Genomic DNA, 13996 nt, shown 5'->3' with positions numbered 1-13996 from the left:
TTAGTTAATATTCCTAATCATTGCCATTTTGAGTTATCATGAATTGCAAATTGGCACAAGTGATGAACACCTACATTCGTGACAGATTGGCCTTTCAAGAACAGATAATATATTGACCACAGTTTCTTCATTTACATGTGGTTCAGGAGACAGATGGCAGTTTGAGGTAAACCAGTGTGTGATTCAGTTGTTTCTGGGGAGCGTGATGACCGATACAGCTTCACATTCTACCACTAATGTAGCCGCAGTCAAAATTAGCCTATACCCAAAGGCACTGTCCTATTACTGGTTAACAATTCAGATGAATCAAGAGGGGATTGCTGTGTGTGAGTGCATGCGTGCGTGTGTGTGTTTTTGTGAGCATGTGTGTTTACACATACTGTGTTGACACCAAGTGTCCTTACAAGGCTACAACAATGAACCAGTAAGCATATTTGTCTTCACACATGGGTCACATCATAGCAACACTGTTACTTTAATAAGTGAAGGGTTACATAAAGGACGGGCCAGCAGGATGTCCTGAGACTAGCAGTGATGCAAATCTACTTCTTCATGTCTCCTGTGTAAGCGTCCACTTAATTAGTGTGATGCTTGGAGGTGGAGTACCTGAGAGGTTTATTAATATCCTGCCTAATTCCCCCATGAACCTCCTCTCAATTTGACTGTTGGCCTCAATTGACCAATACACACACATGCACAAACACATATACACAGTGCCCATCACTTTCACTCTATTTACTCACAGATGCACACACACATCCTGTTTTTTTCCTCTTGCACACACACACCTCTTCTATCTCTCTTTCACTCATCTCTGTCTCCTTCCATCTCTCTTTCTGTCACTCTTCTCCTCCGTCTCTCTTTCACTCTGTAACAAATGGCAGTGCAGAATGGATGTCCCCTTCATTTGCACCCACATAATGTTCTGATGAAAAATGAAGTGATCCCTCCAGACAGATTAGTCATCAGTGAGGGGACCTCTGCAGGAGTGGAGGATGTTCGGGTGTGTGCCTGTGTGTGTGTGTGTGTGTGCGGGCCTGTGTGTGTGTGCACGTGTGTGTGAAGCAGATAAATTACTTTCCCGGAGGCCTTCTGTTTGAGTATGTAATATTTCAGCATATATTATTGGAGGGCTCCGATCTGTTCGTATTAAGAGCTTTCATCCGTTGTTCTGTCCTCTGTAACTAATGCTGAGCATGAACTTTGGTGAACTTGAACCATCTTAGTTTATCTTTGCTCATCCATTGAGTGCAGTCAGACTTCCACAGTCATGTACCCCAGATGAAAAATGGCTCCTGCATTGCCAAAGAAATGTCCTTGCTCACAGAGCTTCCCACTCGCTGTGGTGACACCTAAATAATTAATAGATTTTGGTACTTTCCCTTTACAGTACCTGAGGCTGCCACTGTACAGCAGGAGTTTTAACTTACTTTGCAGTCTACCTACATCCCAGCAAGTATTGATCTGTTTTTTTAAGGACTTTAAGAACAATCTAATTGGCTTTTTTCAAGTACTTATGTGTATGACAAAGATTTGAGACATGGGAAGAAACAGCAAATGTTTTCTCACAGTTAAAATAATTCCATCCAAATTTTGACCAAACCTTAGACAAAATAGCCTCTACTAGTCCACGATCTGTTAAATTCAGACACATTCACACTGTGAGGAAAAGCACTGCAGTCTGTTCTCTCACTGCACCACCAGTCTCCTCCAAAGACGGGGAAGCCACGATCAGCCTCTATCACTACATTACATACACAATACACAATACTCATACATACATACACATGCATAATATGTAAGCCATGTTTTCCAAATAAGGTGGAGGCAGAAAACAAATGACTGACATGCTGCATGTATGCGCAGCTGGTGATTTGTTCATTTTTAACAATGGAGATGGCCCAATGAGAACAGTCCCTGCTGTTGAGGAGAGGTTAATTTCCTCAGTCATATTACCTGCTCCACTCCCATGTCACTCCAAAATATCATGCTATCACAAGTAAAAACTATATCTGTACTCATGTCCCCCCTAATTTATTTTGTTGCAGAGGTTTGTTCTTAGGGTGTGTTTTCAGCAGCACAGATGCTACCGAATGATCCTAGAAATATTATAGGATTACTGCAGGCAGCAGTGTGTCTCTATGATCCTCTTGCTGATCTTAAAGGGGCACATCATATATATTATACCATATATATATATATATATATATAATACTATATGGTATAATATACTGTACAATTGAGTATCTATAGTCTAAAGTTTAGTGAATAGTGTAGCTCCAGTAGAAACAGCCAGAAGGATGGAACTGACAGAAAAAGACAAATCCATCTACTCCTTCAGCACCACGGACAGCGCCATGGATTTGTCAATACACAGCACCGTTACTACCACTGCTGATGTGTCAGATTCATGGTCGGGGCCATAGATTCTAACTTACACAGACCTGAGTCACATAAAGGATTAATGAGCCAGGCAGACAGATTCAACTAAAGAAGGAGAAGGAGAGCATTTTTGTCAGTCAGCTAATATTCATGTGAGTCAAGTATTAGTTTTGGTTGTATTTCATATCAAAAACGATTTTCTCTCAGGCATTTTTCAAGCAGCAACATGTCGAGTTAAAGATTATATTTGAGGCACCAACATGCAGCACATGAGGAAGTTTCCTTGGAGAAACCCTGCAGTTATGAGTCACAGATAGGTCTGTAACTGGAGGTGAAGTATGTGTACACAACACTTGTCTTGTCAGTGCCTTGCAAAACAATGATGTGCACATTAACGGACTCGTGTTAGTTTGTGCAGCACAGTATTCTGAAGCAAAACAATGTCATCAGGAGTGGAAATGATATTCCTCCAGGAATTATTGTTTGCCTCTACTGTTGCAGCCAGTCACACTTCCCATGTCACGGTCCACATGTTGCTCGTCTTGAATAGCGTCCATCTGTTGTCGCACTCTTACAGTGTGCAGATGTTTGAAGCAGCTCTGCACCAAGTGCCTTTATTACGTAACTTTTGTTTCTTTTATCAAAGAAGAAGAAATGTCTGCCAAATTCCTGCCCAACCTTTTTTCTCTATTGAATTTAACATAATTGAATTTGATTTAATTACATTTTTGTGAGGCAGAATATGTATATGAGGAACCAAGGGGAAAGGATGAGGCAGTGGCAACAGTTGCACAGCCTGAGGAAGGTCACAGGTTAGGCAGTGCCAGCAGAAGAAGACAGCTGTAACACTGCTCGAGGAGCTGGATAAATATTATATTTCAACACTTCACAAATGCAGACTACCCTGAGAAAAAAAGACCAGAAGTAGAGAAAATGCATGCCACCAGCTCATTACTGTATGGCTACTGTCTGACTCTGGGGCAGCTTCTGCGCCCAGCGGACACAGCAAAACAGAATGGAATGGCTCCACGGTGGCTCTGACACATGAACATTTAAAAACAGGATTAAAAATGCATCTGGTAGAAATTGATGTAGGTGCGATGAGAGTGATGCTGCTCTCAAAAACAGCATTCTCAGTGAAGACTAGCAGTGAGCAAACGTACATGTCAGCCATGTGCAATAAGCTGCACTCGCTGCAGAGAGTCGTTTTGCTGCAGTGCTACTCGGCTTGTTGTGTGTTACAGGTGCTTTCTTAATGGTGTTTCAACGAATGTGGGCGTGAGTAAATAATAACCACAGTTTTGCAAGAATTCTTGCACCACCACTTCCGCTGCTTCTTTCTGATTCTCTGTCTCTCTCTATCTAGTCAAGGCAACCATTCTGAACTACCAGAGTCCCACCACTGGCCTTTTCCCCGTCAAAACATGCTCCACCTGCAAGGAGGCCAAGGTCCGGGACTCCCTGTACTGTGCTGCTGGTGCCTGGGCTCTGGCTATGGCGTACCGGTTAGTACACAAAACACACACATGCACTCTCGCGGACAAGCCATGCAGGACTTGTTTCATGCATGCAGAATTGAACGTGTCTTTACGTGCAATGCGCATCCCAGCTTCAGTAGATGCTGTAATCTGAAGCTGCATTAAGCAACTTTTCACTTCACCAGAGCCCGAGTGAAAGCATGAAAAACCTGACCACACTTTTGAAAGGTTAGCACACCAAACTGATCGTTCACTGAGCAACACTTTTTATCGTTGTTGCCTGCCTGTCAAGCTTTGTATAACACACTCAGTTGCTGCTGTAGGTAGTATGTTAGAGAATGCTAGAGAGAGCAGCCTCAGCTCGAGCAGGCAAACACAGTTTTTTTTTCTTGGGGTTTTTTGGTTTTTGAAAGGCTTGAAAAATAAAAAGACACAACTCATCAAACTCTAAGGTGAGAGTATTGGTCTTAATGCCAAAATAGATCACTTACAGAGTGTTTACAGGGCATAATGTGCAGAACAAGCCCAGACTCCTTACTTACAAAAGTTTACGGCTACTGTTTCACAGCTTTCCGCCCCCTGTATACCTTCTTCTTCAACTTCAAGTTTTGTTCCACACTCTTCTGTCTCAAGCTTACTGGCCCTGATTTCTAATCTGCCTCTGTCATTTGAAGCCTTTGCTTTTTAAACACATACACACTTTAGAATTCCATTGAAAACCGTCTAAAGGCCTCAACCTCCTTTATCAACTGCCCCTGCACTTGATGCCTGCATTCCTCAGTGATTAGTTTCTAGGGAAAAGAGCACTCTCACAAAATGAGTCTGTAATAGGACAGAGAGAGAGAGAGAGAGAGGGGTGAAAGGATGGAGAGAATGATGTGGAGTAAGAGAGAGAAAAGGTTGGGAGGACGGAGGCAGAGTGGAGGAGGGAAAAAACAGAGCGGGATACTAAAGGAGAGGATACGGGGAGAGGGTTAGAGAGTGAGGTGGGCACAGGGAGAGACGAAGCAAATGGAGAGATAAGAGCAGGAGAAGAAATGAGATCGAGGGGGAAGACAGAGGGAAAGAGGGGTAAAAATAGAGTGTACTGCAGTGATGTGACCAGCGGCAGATCCCAGTCATCAGTCATGGCTGCCTCCTCAGAATTGTCACTGGGATTTAATTAAGATAATTCTCATCTGACAGGCTTGGCTAGTGCCATTACTTACTTCACGCCCTGCTGCTGTGTGCATATTCGAGTGTGTGTGTGAGATTCAATGACTGGACTCACCACAATGAGAAGTTTTATCCACCAACTCACCGAGTCACATTTTATTTTTTATTATGCATGTATATGTGTCTGGATAAGGATATATATATATAGAGAGAGCTGATTGTATTTTTAAAAGGGGCAGGTTGTCAGCTTCTAGCACTGATTTGAATTTCTAACTCTAGTGTTTTCTAATCCTTTGTATTTTCCTGATGACTTGTAATTATGGGTATGTTACTGTAACCCCTGATCAGTGCTGGATCTCCTCATATATATAACATGGTTGAAATACATGCCCAGTGAAGTACTTAAAAACAGGACGTCGGTAGAGGAAAAGTTCTGCCTTTATCCTCTGCCCGCAATCAGTCTTGATGCGGAGGGTCACATCTAAACGACAGTGTGATTAATGTACCGTGTACCGTTGAAATTTAAACAAGTTTCACCTCTCCTCTGTCGATACCCAAAGCCATTGTTAGCGTGACCTTTGTAATGTGCGTCTGAGACCTGCCAGCCCCACTAGCAACGTGCTGACTCCCACTGTGGCCACTGCAGCCAGAAGTGATTGACTTTTGAGTTATACCTTATTAAGATTATGCTCTTAAAAATTGCATTGTGGCACAAAGCACAATCTGCATTGTGCTAAAAACATCGCTGGCTCAATCCATGCGATCAACACTGACTAAGGCTGCATTTACACCTGCAGACGCATCGATGACGATATGGGGAGGACCCATGAATTGGAGCATTCTGCCATAAAATGCATGAGAGGGATCCTCTACTGCTACATGAGACAGGCCGATAAGGTGAGTTTTTAGCCAGCCTCCGCCCGGCTCCCGCTTCCACACTGCACGTGTGCATAAAAGCACCCTGCAGTTACACACCGTACGACAGATCAAAGGTATATTCCTGTGCTGCTATTCATCAAAGCCTCTCAGAGCTGGAGCACTGGACAGACCTGGTTCTGCTTTTATATCATAACAGATGACAATGGGAGCCAGTTACCTTAGTCCTAAAGGCTTAATAGCCAGCAATCTGCTAATTGCCAAAGACTTCTGCTCCGAGGGGGGAAATTTCACACCGCAGTTGCTGCAGGAAACCTAATGAATGCACATGAGTGGGCCGTGAATGAAAATTAGAAAAAAAAAAAGCCACCATTTTTATGTACCTAGAGCAGAAACAGCTATGTCCTCTGTATGCTGTTTTCTCGCTCCTCATGAACAACTTCTTTTAATAGAGCACCCTGCCGTGTCACTGTGTACGTGCATGTGCACAGTGTTCGCCTTTGAAAGCCATTCTGTTTCATTTTGTTTCGACCTTGACGACCTAATTTAGGGGAGAGCTTTTCTGTGTCTTAATTACAAAGCTGCGTTTACACAGTTAATTACACAGAGCGGCGTTCGTTACCGCCCTGTCTCCAACACTTACGGAGAACATGGCATTTTTAATGGAGACGTGACACAAGGCCACTGCTGGGCAAATATCACAGAGCAAATATAGCAGCTGGGCCCCTCTGTCTGTCTGTACTGAGGTGTTTGGAAGTGAGTTATAACACTGTTGTTTTCTCAGGCAGCCAACAGCACTGGACTTTGGCACCGGAGACCCCATGTCCTATGTCCAACATGTTGTCGGGTTTAGGCCACTAAAACACTCAGTTAAGAGGAAGTCAGCATTGGTTGGATATTGGACAGAAAACTAATGAAATATGTTGTCATTTTGAACATTTTCAGAAAATATATTTGCTCGTGCATATTGGATGTATATGAACGTAATGTTTACAACCAGATAAAAACTCACAACCAGGTAAATTTAATACTGCAAACAACACTGTTAGCATCCCTAGCTAACAACGTGCTCCTTGCTCCTTGTTTAAAGAAAATGTCTGCTCTGAATACATGCAAGATGACACCAAAACCCTTCATCTCCCCACATTTCTTCAGTGTAGTAGTATCACCTTCTTCCTGGCAGTTTTTCCAGCAACTTTGAGTGTCTACAATCTTCCACAACAGCTCCACCGTTTTTGCTATTGCAGCATCATTTTACTGACCTCTTCGCTTCTGGAGACTCAAAGTTTGTGGACTTAAAGCTGCTCTAATCAGTATTTTTTGTATCAACAATGGATCAAATAACTGCATGGAGTGCGAAAGAAACGAAATTATCACCCGACTGCACAATCCCTTTGCTCTGCGCGGCATTTTTGCACGGTTTAACTCATTATTACAGATTCACAGCCCACCAGTTTACTGTCCTGGTTCGTTTTTACAGCTATGCTGCTGTATTCACAGTATGCTACCTGCCCAACACCAAATGTCAGACGAAGTTAGAAATTTGCTTGTGAACATAGTGGAGCCTGAGTCTTATTTCTCACAGGAGTTGGTAGAGACCAAAACAGAGCTAACAGGAGAGTGGCTATTGCACTTACATCGATAACACAAACATAAATCCAAGTTAATGCAAATGCTGCCCCATAACTGCTACATTTGTAGCAACTAGCCTGCCATATCAATTTCATAAGGTGGTAATATATCATTGTATTGTGCACTGCCCCAAACAGGCCATAAAATCAATTAATGCTGGTTTAAAGTAACAGATTTCAACTTAAGTTGTCAAATTATGTGGTGATGTCTTCCAACTCATTGCTTTTGTACTCTGGCTTTATCCTTTCAAATCAAATGTGTCTCTGTCTCTGGTCTTGCAACCAGGAATGACAAGGAACAGCCTCATAATTTTGTTTAATGACATTCAAGAGTTTTGCGTTGGCAATAGAATAATTGCTTTGTTATTACTTTGGCGCAGCAGGCATTGATGAGTTTGACTAATTTGAAGCTAATATTGGCACATTGCAGCACTTGAAACAGTAAGCAAGGTCTTTGGCCTCTCAGAGTATCCTGAGAGTAGAGCCACTACCTCCTGGAGCGACAATCAGAGAGGCCTCTGCACAGAAGTAGGTTTTATAGAAACATGAACAGCAGTACATATTGTTAACTGCTGACAGAGGTTGCTTTCTCACTTACTATCACACACACACACACACACACACTAACACTCTCACATTAGTCGCTCTGGGATGGCAGGAAGTGGAGCAGTTTTAAAAGTGGGACAGAGGGTCTCCACTATGACCTGACTAGCAGGGAAATAGGGAGGGAGAAAGGTGTGCTGAGGTAGTGTGCCACAGCAAAGAACAAGAGGAAAAAGGAACCTGAGAAAAGAGATAAAGAGGGACATCAGAGAAAAAGGAGAGTGAATAATAGAAAGCGCTGGGAGAAGAGAGGTGGAAGTGAGGAGAGAGGGAAGGCAGGAGGTGGGAAGAGAAAAAAAATGGAGACAGCGAGGGGGGCTTGATGATGGAGAGAGCACCAAGAGAGGTGGCGGGAAGAGACACAAACGAGGCAAAAATGGGACAAAGGGCCAATTATTTATAACTCTGCGCGATGGGGCTGGCGGCCCAGCCATAATTTGGTGTGCAGTCGAGTCGATGTAGCAAACACACACACACACCACTGAACGCAACACACGGCTAACATGTTGTTCAGTTGTGCATCTGTTATTAACCGAGACATCGTGCGGTTGCCAATCTGACCCTTGCCTGCTTCAGAGCAGACCTTGTTAGGCTACAATATGTAGTTTATTTTATAAATGTAATATAGAAACAACAGATTATGCATAGAATGTGTCATTGGAGTGTTTATGGATTCATGCTGTCCTGTATTTCAGGGAGTTAAACGCCTTAATGTCAGGGTTAGCGGTTATAAATCCACTGGAGGTACTAACTTAAAAGCTTGTATGGACCTCAGGCTAGCTTGAAATGGCTCGATGTTCTGAAGAAACATTGCATTAAAAAATATTTCAATATTTCACACGATTCTTTGCAGCTTTTGAACTCCATGGGTGTGATAGATAAAGCTGAACTTGAAGGTGTGGAAGCTTTGGCTGAAGTGAAACCACCGAAAGCAGTTGAAGTGGTACTCCAAACAAAAAAATTCAGGTGCCATATTAAGCACCGAAACTGGTTGCAGTAAAAGATCTGAAAGGAATTGAGGAGTCAGTTGAAGTGCAGTTGAAACAGAAGCGCTGAAAGAATTTCAAGTGGCAGATGAAATTTAAACGGGGAAAGTTGAAATTTCAGTTGAATATTTCAGAGAGAATACTGAAGCAGAGATAACTGTGCATTTACTCTTTACTCTTTCCCATATATGTGTTTTTGAATGTGTTCAAGGCTGTGCCACTGTGTATACTGTGCCTTTGGAGAGGAAATGACTCTCCCGCTCTCTTTCTGACCCGGCTTACCCTTGACCTCTCCCTTTCATCCGTCCCTCTCCGTCTCCGTGCACCTCTCTACCAGGTGGAGCAGTTTAAACAGGACCCCAGCCCCTCCAAGTGTCTGCACTCAGTGTTCAACGTAGACACCGGCGACGAGGTGCACTCCTACAGCGACTACCACCACCTGCAGGTCAGTCAGCGCGCAGACAAATGCAGAAATGAGACAATGCTCGTTTGAAAGAATAAAATGAGAAAAAGTTTTTACATGCATGCATGTACACGCCGTATATGTGTGTGTTTTGTGCATTACCAGCTGTCCACCTAAATAAAATGTCTGGATGGGACAATTATATCTGCAACAGTTGCAGGCTTCTTAAGGCTAAAGAGACTTACTTTATAGTCTTTTATGAAGACTGTGGAGTAAAATCCCAGCATGCTACTCTGATGCTCCATCTCTGGACGCATATCTGACGTAAGAATGTTGAAAATGATTTCACTGGCTGTGGTCAAGGAAGGAACTCAATGAGAAGTAAACCTTGCTAAAAATGAATGAACAATCGGATGAACCCATTAGATATCTGTTTGGTTTTTGAGTGTCATGGAAAAATGCCCTTAAAAATGTTTCATTTCTTCGTCCTGGTTGGAGAATTGACTCGACTCAGTTGACTCAGAGGTGGTGTGCATTAAAGTGGCGCTGAAACAATGTATTCTTCTGTCAATGGTATCGACAGAGGTCAGTTTGGTGTGTGACGTTTGGTGGGAGAATGCATTCCTAGTGAAGGATGGCCAATACATCAAGAGAGCTTGATAGAAAATCTAAATAATAACGTCTGCAGCAAATAAAAAGTCATCCAAGCTGTAAACATGTTAAACACTTAATGTACATCCATTAATTCCTTGGCTGTAAATTCTTCCTCAACAACTTTACCTTGAAGTAAATTGCATTATTGATGATACCCATCGCTAACACAAAGCTCACATCTCAGTCTCTACGCCTTGGAGGAAATCACTATTTAGAAATATCACACAATGAACAAGTGGCAGTCCTTTTTTTAAATGGCATTTCATCTACTCTGTCTGTCCTCTGTCATCGCTGCAGATCGATGCTGTCTCTCTGTTTCTGCTGTACCTGGTGGAGATGATCTGCTCCGGCCTGCAGATCATTTACAACACTGATGAGGTAAACAAGACACTAAAATGACTGCCAAAGTGATCGATTCTGGGCATTAGGGATTTAAGCCCCGGCCTGTTTACTGGTCTGACATTTCCTGGCTAATCCACTAGCAGCAATCAGTATTCATCTTCAGTCCAGACTGTTTAAAGCAACCTATTTAATATATAAATACTGTAACCATACATGGAACAAAAACTCATTACCCCAGGCAGAATGTGCTGAATATTACATTTCTGTACATATTTTAGAATACATATGCTTAGAGATTTTCAATGATTGTAGACCAGTTACACTACATGTGAAATAGCCACTGAGATTTTTTCTTTGCTACATTTCGAAGCCGTGCTTTGATATTTTTATTTTTGTTCCGGACTGAAATAGGATTTCCATGAGTTGACATTTATAGTGCCACCAGCAGATCAAAATTTTCATTAGTCTAGCGCTTTAGTTTATGACCAAACACCTGCAAAACTAATGAGATTCCCATCAGCATCAGCTGAACATCAGCATGTAATCATTGTCATTAGCACGTTAGCATTTAGTTGTGTAATGTCTAGTATCAGGTTCAGCACAGAATCACAGAGCTGCTAGCGTAGCTGTAGACTTTTCATCATGTCTCTCCGTACGTGACTCGGCAAAATGATTAGAAGCATCTCTACACTGAATTCTGATAGTTACGAGCAATGATTTTTGCTCTTTATTCGTTTGTATGCAGGCACACGAAAACACATATTGTGAAAATGCATCACTGAAAAACTTGTTTATTCCAAAATAATTTATGGGACCTAACGAGAGTCATAAATCTTGAATTAGGTGATGCTGTTCTCTGAAGATTTAACCAGATGCTGCAAAGTAAGACCAAAGGGGCTCTAAAGCCAGTTATATGTACCCTAAATCCCCTACAGATATCCCAGAGCCGACACAAATGCAGGATCAGGGGGCAGTATCTCACTTTTATAGCTCGGCTCACATTTATATTTTTGCTGAGCCGCTCAATTGACTTTCAACGGGGGAACATTAAGATGATTTCATTGTGGAGGCTTAAATGTCCTCCTGGGAATCGAACCAGTAACATCTAATTTGGCAGCACACCAAGCAAGACTGTTGCTGCAAAGCTGCTTTGAATGGTTCCTTCAGAGTTTGATGCATCTGACCGGTGTCACTTTCCTGTATGTTTCATGCTGGGCTCTTAATAAAACAACAAGGCGACTTGGCTGTTAAGTTTACACGCTGTGCTGTTTATTGTGCGGCCCTGAGGAGCAATTGGAACTTCATTAATTCTGTTTTTATAGTCTGCTCGTTCACAGCTTTACTTACCGCCACAGAGCGGTGAAATTTGTGCCGCTGGTAAAGGAATCCATTTGTTTACTAGATTGGGCTTATCTTAAGAAAGTAAGGACATGGTAAAACATTTTGCCACTAACCAATTAGTGCGTTCAGGCTTCACTTTGTTTACAGAGAAGCCTCCCTAATAACCTCTCATTTTTCTCCATTTCTCACTGCTGATGGCAAACAAATTGACACAAGAACTTTTTTTATGAGGGCAGGCTTGTTTGCCCAGAAGCCTTTATTTGCATGTTTAAACACTGCCTATTAAGTTGTATAATTCAAGCTGAAGCAGGCTACACCTACCCCCACCGCACCCCATCCCCAACCTTCTATTAACAAACATCAGATCCAGTGAGGAAAAGGGATTCATGTTCCCACTGAACGCTGTCTGAAGAGCGTTTCATTTGGACTAATCACATTACTGTATCATTTATGAGTTTGTTGTTAGCTGTCACTGCTTGTGAGGTCCATTTGTGTTTACTTGACTGAGCTGGAAGCTGCATTGCAGTATTTTTTTTTTTTCTTGAGGTGGTATAGAAAGGCTGCTGCATGTCCTCTGAGAAGATGCACTATCGACCTCCTTCCAGATACCATTTTCAGTTTCGTGCAGCATGAAATGGAGCGTCTCGGTATCGCAGCCTTTGTTTTTTCATGTAATACACGTGTATGCATTTCAGACACAGTTGTGAGTGCTGCTGGCACATGGGTGAAAGCAGCAGCACATGCAGTGTGCTTCTGCAAATACGTGCAAACCACCTCCAAAAAACACAAAAGAAGAAAGGGGGCAGAACTGGCAGGGACAGTCGTCTAGCGGCAGGGAGATAGAGAGGCTTGTTTGGCCAGTGGGCAGTAACATTCATTAAGATACCATTAAGATACTAAAAAGTTCCCCTCGTTAATCACTCCACTCATAAAACCCCAAATGAGGGAAGCAGCAAACACCTTCCGTTCTTTCTCTCTTCCTCTCTTTTGCTCCCTCTTTCCCTGTCCTCCTTCACAGACTGGCCTATTTAAGTCCTACACAGGTTGTATCTGCTTCTCTCCATCCTTCTCTTTCGCTCTCTCATCGCTCCCTCCTTTTCTCTCCCCTGCTTTGTCATTTTCGATTTAATCTCCCATCAGTCAGGCGCGCACACACGAGCACTGCTACTTTCAGGTCTTTTTAATGATTCAAGGCCTTTAAGGCATCGCACATTTTATGTCTCTCCTTTTCAGTTTTTTCTAGGTGTGCCCATTGATTTTGACGTGTCTCTGTAGACACAGTGTCTCTCTCCACAGCCTGTGTGGGCCAGATGATACGAGAAACTCCCCAGCTCTGCTAGTTCCAACTTTAAGCTCGCAAGGCAACTGTTTTCTTTGGTAATGAATTCAAGGACGCTGCCGATGAGTTTTTAGAGTCTGTAATGAACAAGCGATGATTAAAATGCTGTAAATGGATGACATGATATGTGTCCATTCAGTGTCGTGTCATGGGCAGCTGACAATGAAGCTACGGCTTCACATACTGCCACCCTTAACTATTTAATTACATCTTGTCTGTAGCTGCGGGATGGGTTTGACCTTGAGCGTTAATGAGGAATCAGCTTTCTTGTCCACCTTACTAATCTTTATAATGAGAGGTGGAGTTACACGCTTCACCCATAATCAATATCAAAGGTCACCCATTGCGGTATATGTATGTAAGTGTGTGTAAGGCCCTGTGTGCATGTGTAGCAGCGGCGTATATCGTGTACAGTGTTATTGTGTTTGTATGTCTCAGTCTGGAAACCTGCAGCACTAGGTCTATCAGTGCATGTGTGTGTCTCTTTGTCTCTATTACTGTGTGTGAATGCAGCTCTCTGCATTTACACCTTTCTGTGTTTCACGCCTTCTTTCTGTGTGCAGGTTTCCTTCATCCAGAACCTGGTGTTCTGTGTGGAAAGAGCCTACAGGGTCCCTGACTACGGGATGTGGGAGAGAGGCAGTAAATACAACAACGGCAGCACTGAGCTGCATTCAAGGTCAGTCTGAAGCTCAACCGCTGACAAAATATGCAAAGTAAATGTGCATTCCAGGGTTTGTAGCACATGTGGGTATTTACATGTTGTTACTGAGAGAAACAGTGTCCTTAAAGGAATGGCTGATTTC

At 42.7% G+C, this 13996-nt stretch overlaps 1 protein-coding gene across 4 annotated transcripts in view; it reads left to right on the top strand.

The window, feature by feature from the left end:
- Positions 1-13996, top strand: part of phkb (phosphorylase kinase, beta) — a 91163-nt gene that overhangs the window by 8098 nt on the left and 69069 nt on the right. For all 4 annotated transcript variants that reach the window (XM_041959164.1, XM_041959323.1, XM_041959244.1 and 1 more), the window contains 5 exons: positions 3749-3887; positions 5813-5912; positions 9449-9556; positions 10466-10546; positions 13754-13869. In XM_041959164.1, coding sequence (XP_041815098.1) covers positions 3749-3887; positions 5813-5912; positions 9449-9556; positions 10466-10546; positions 13754-13869 — 544 coding nt within the window. The remainder of the gene's footprint in view (positions 1-3748; positions 3888-5812; positions 5913-9448; positions 9557-10465; positions 10547-13753; positions 13870-13996) is intronic.

This window comes from Chelmon rostratus, chromosome 1 (assembly GCF_017976325.1).
Source record: "Chelmon rostratus isolate fCheRos1 chromosome 1, fCheRos1.pri, whole genome shotgun sequence".
In the NCBI taxonomy this organism is placed as follows: domain Eukaryota; kingdom Metazoa; phylum Chordata; class Actinopteri; order Chaetodontiformes; family Chaetodontidae; genus Chelmon; species Chelmon rostratus.
The sequence above is the reverse complement of the archived record's forward strand: the minus strand, read 5'-3'. Positions and strand labels throughout refer to the sequence as shown.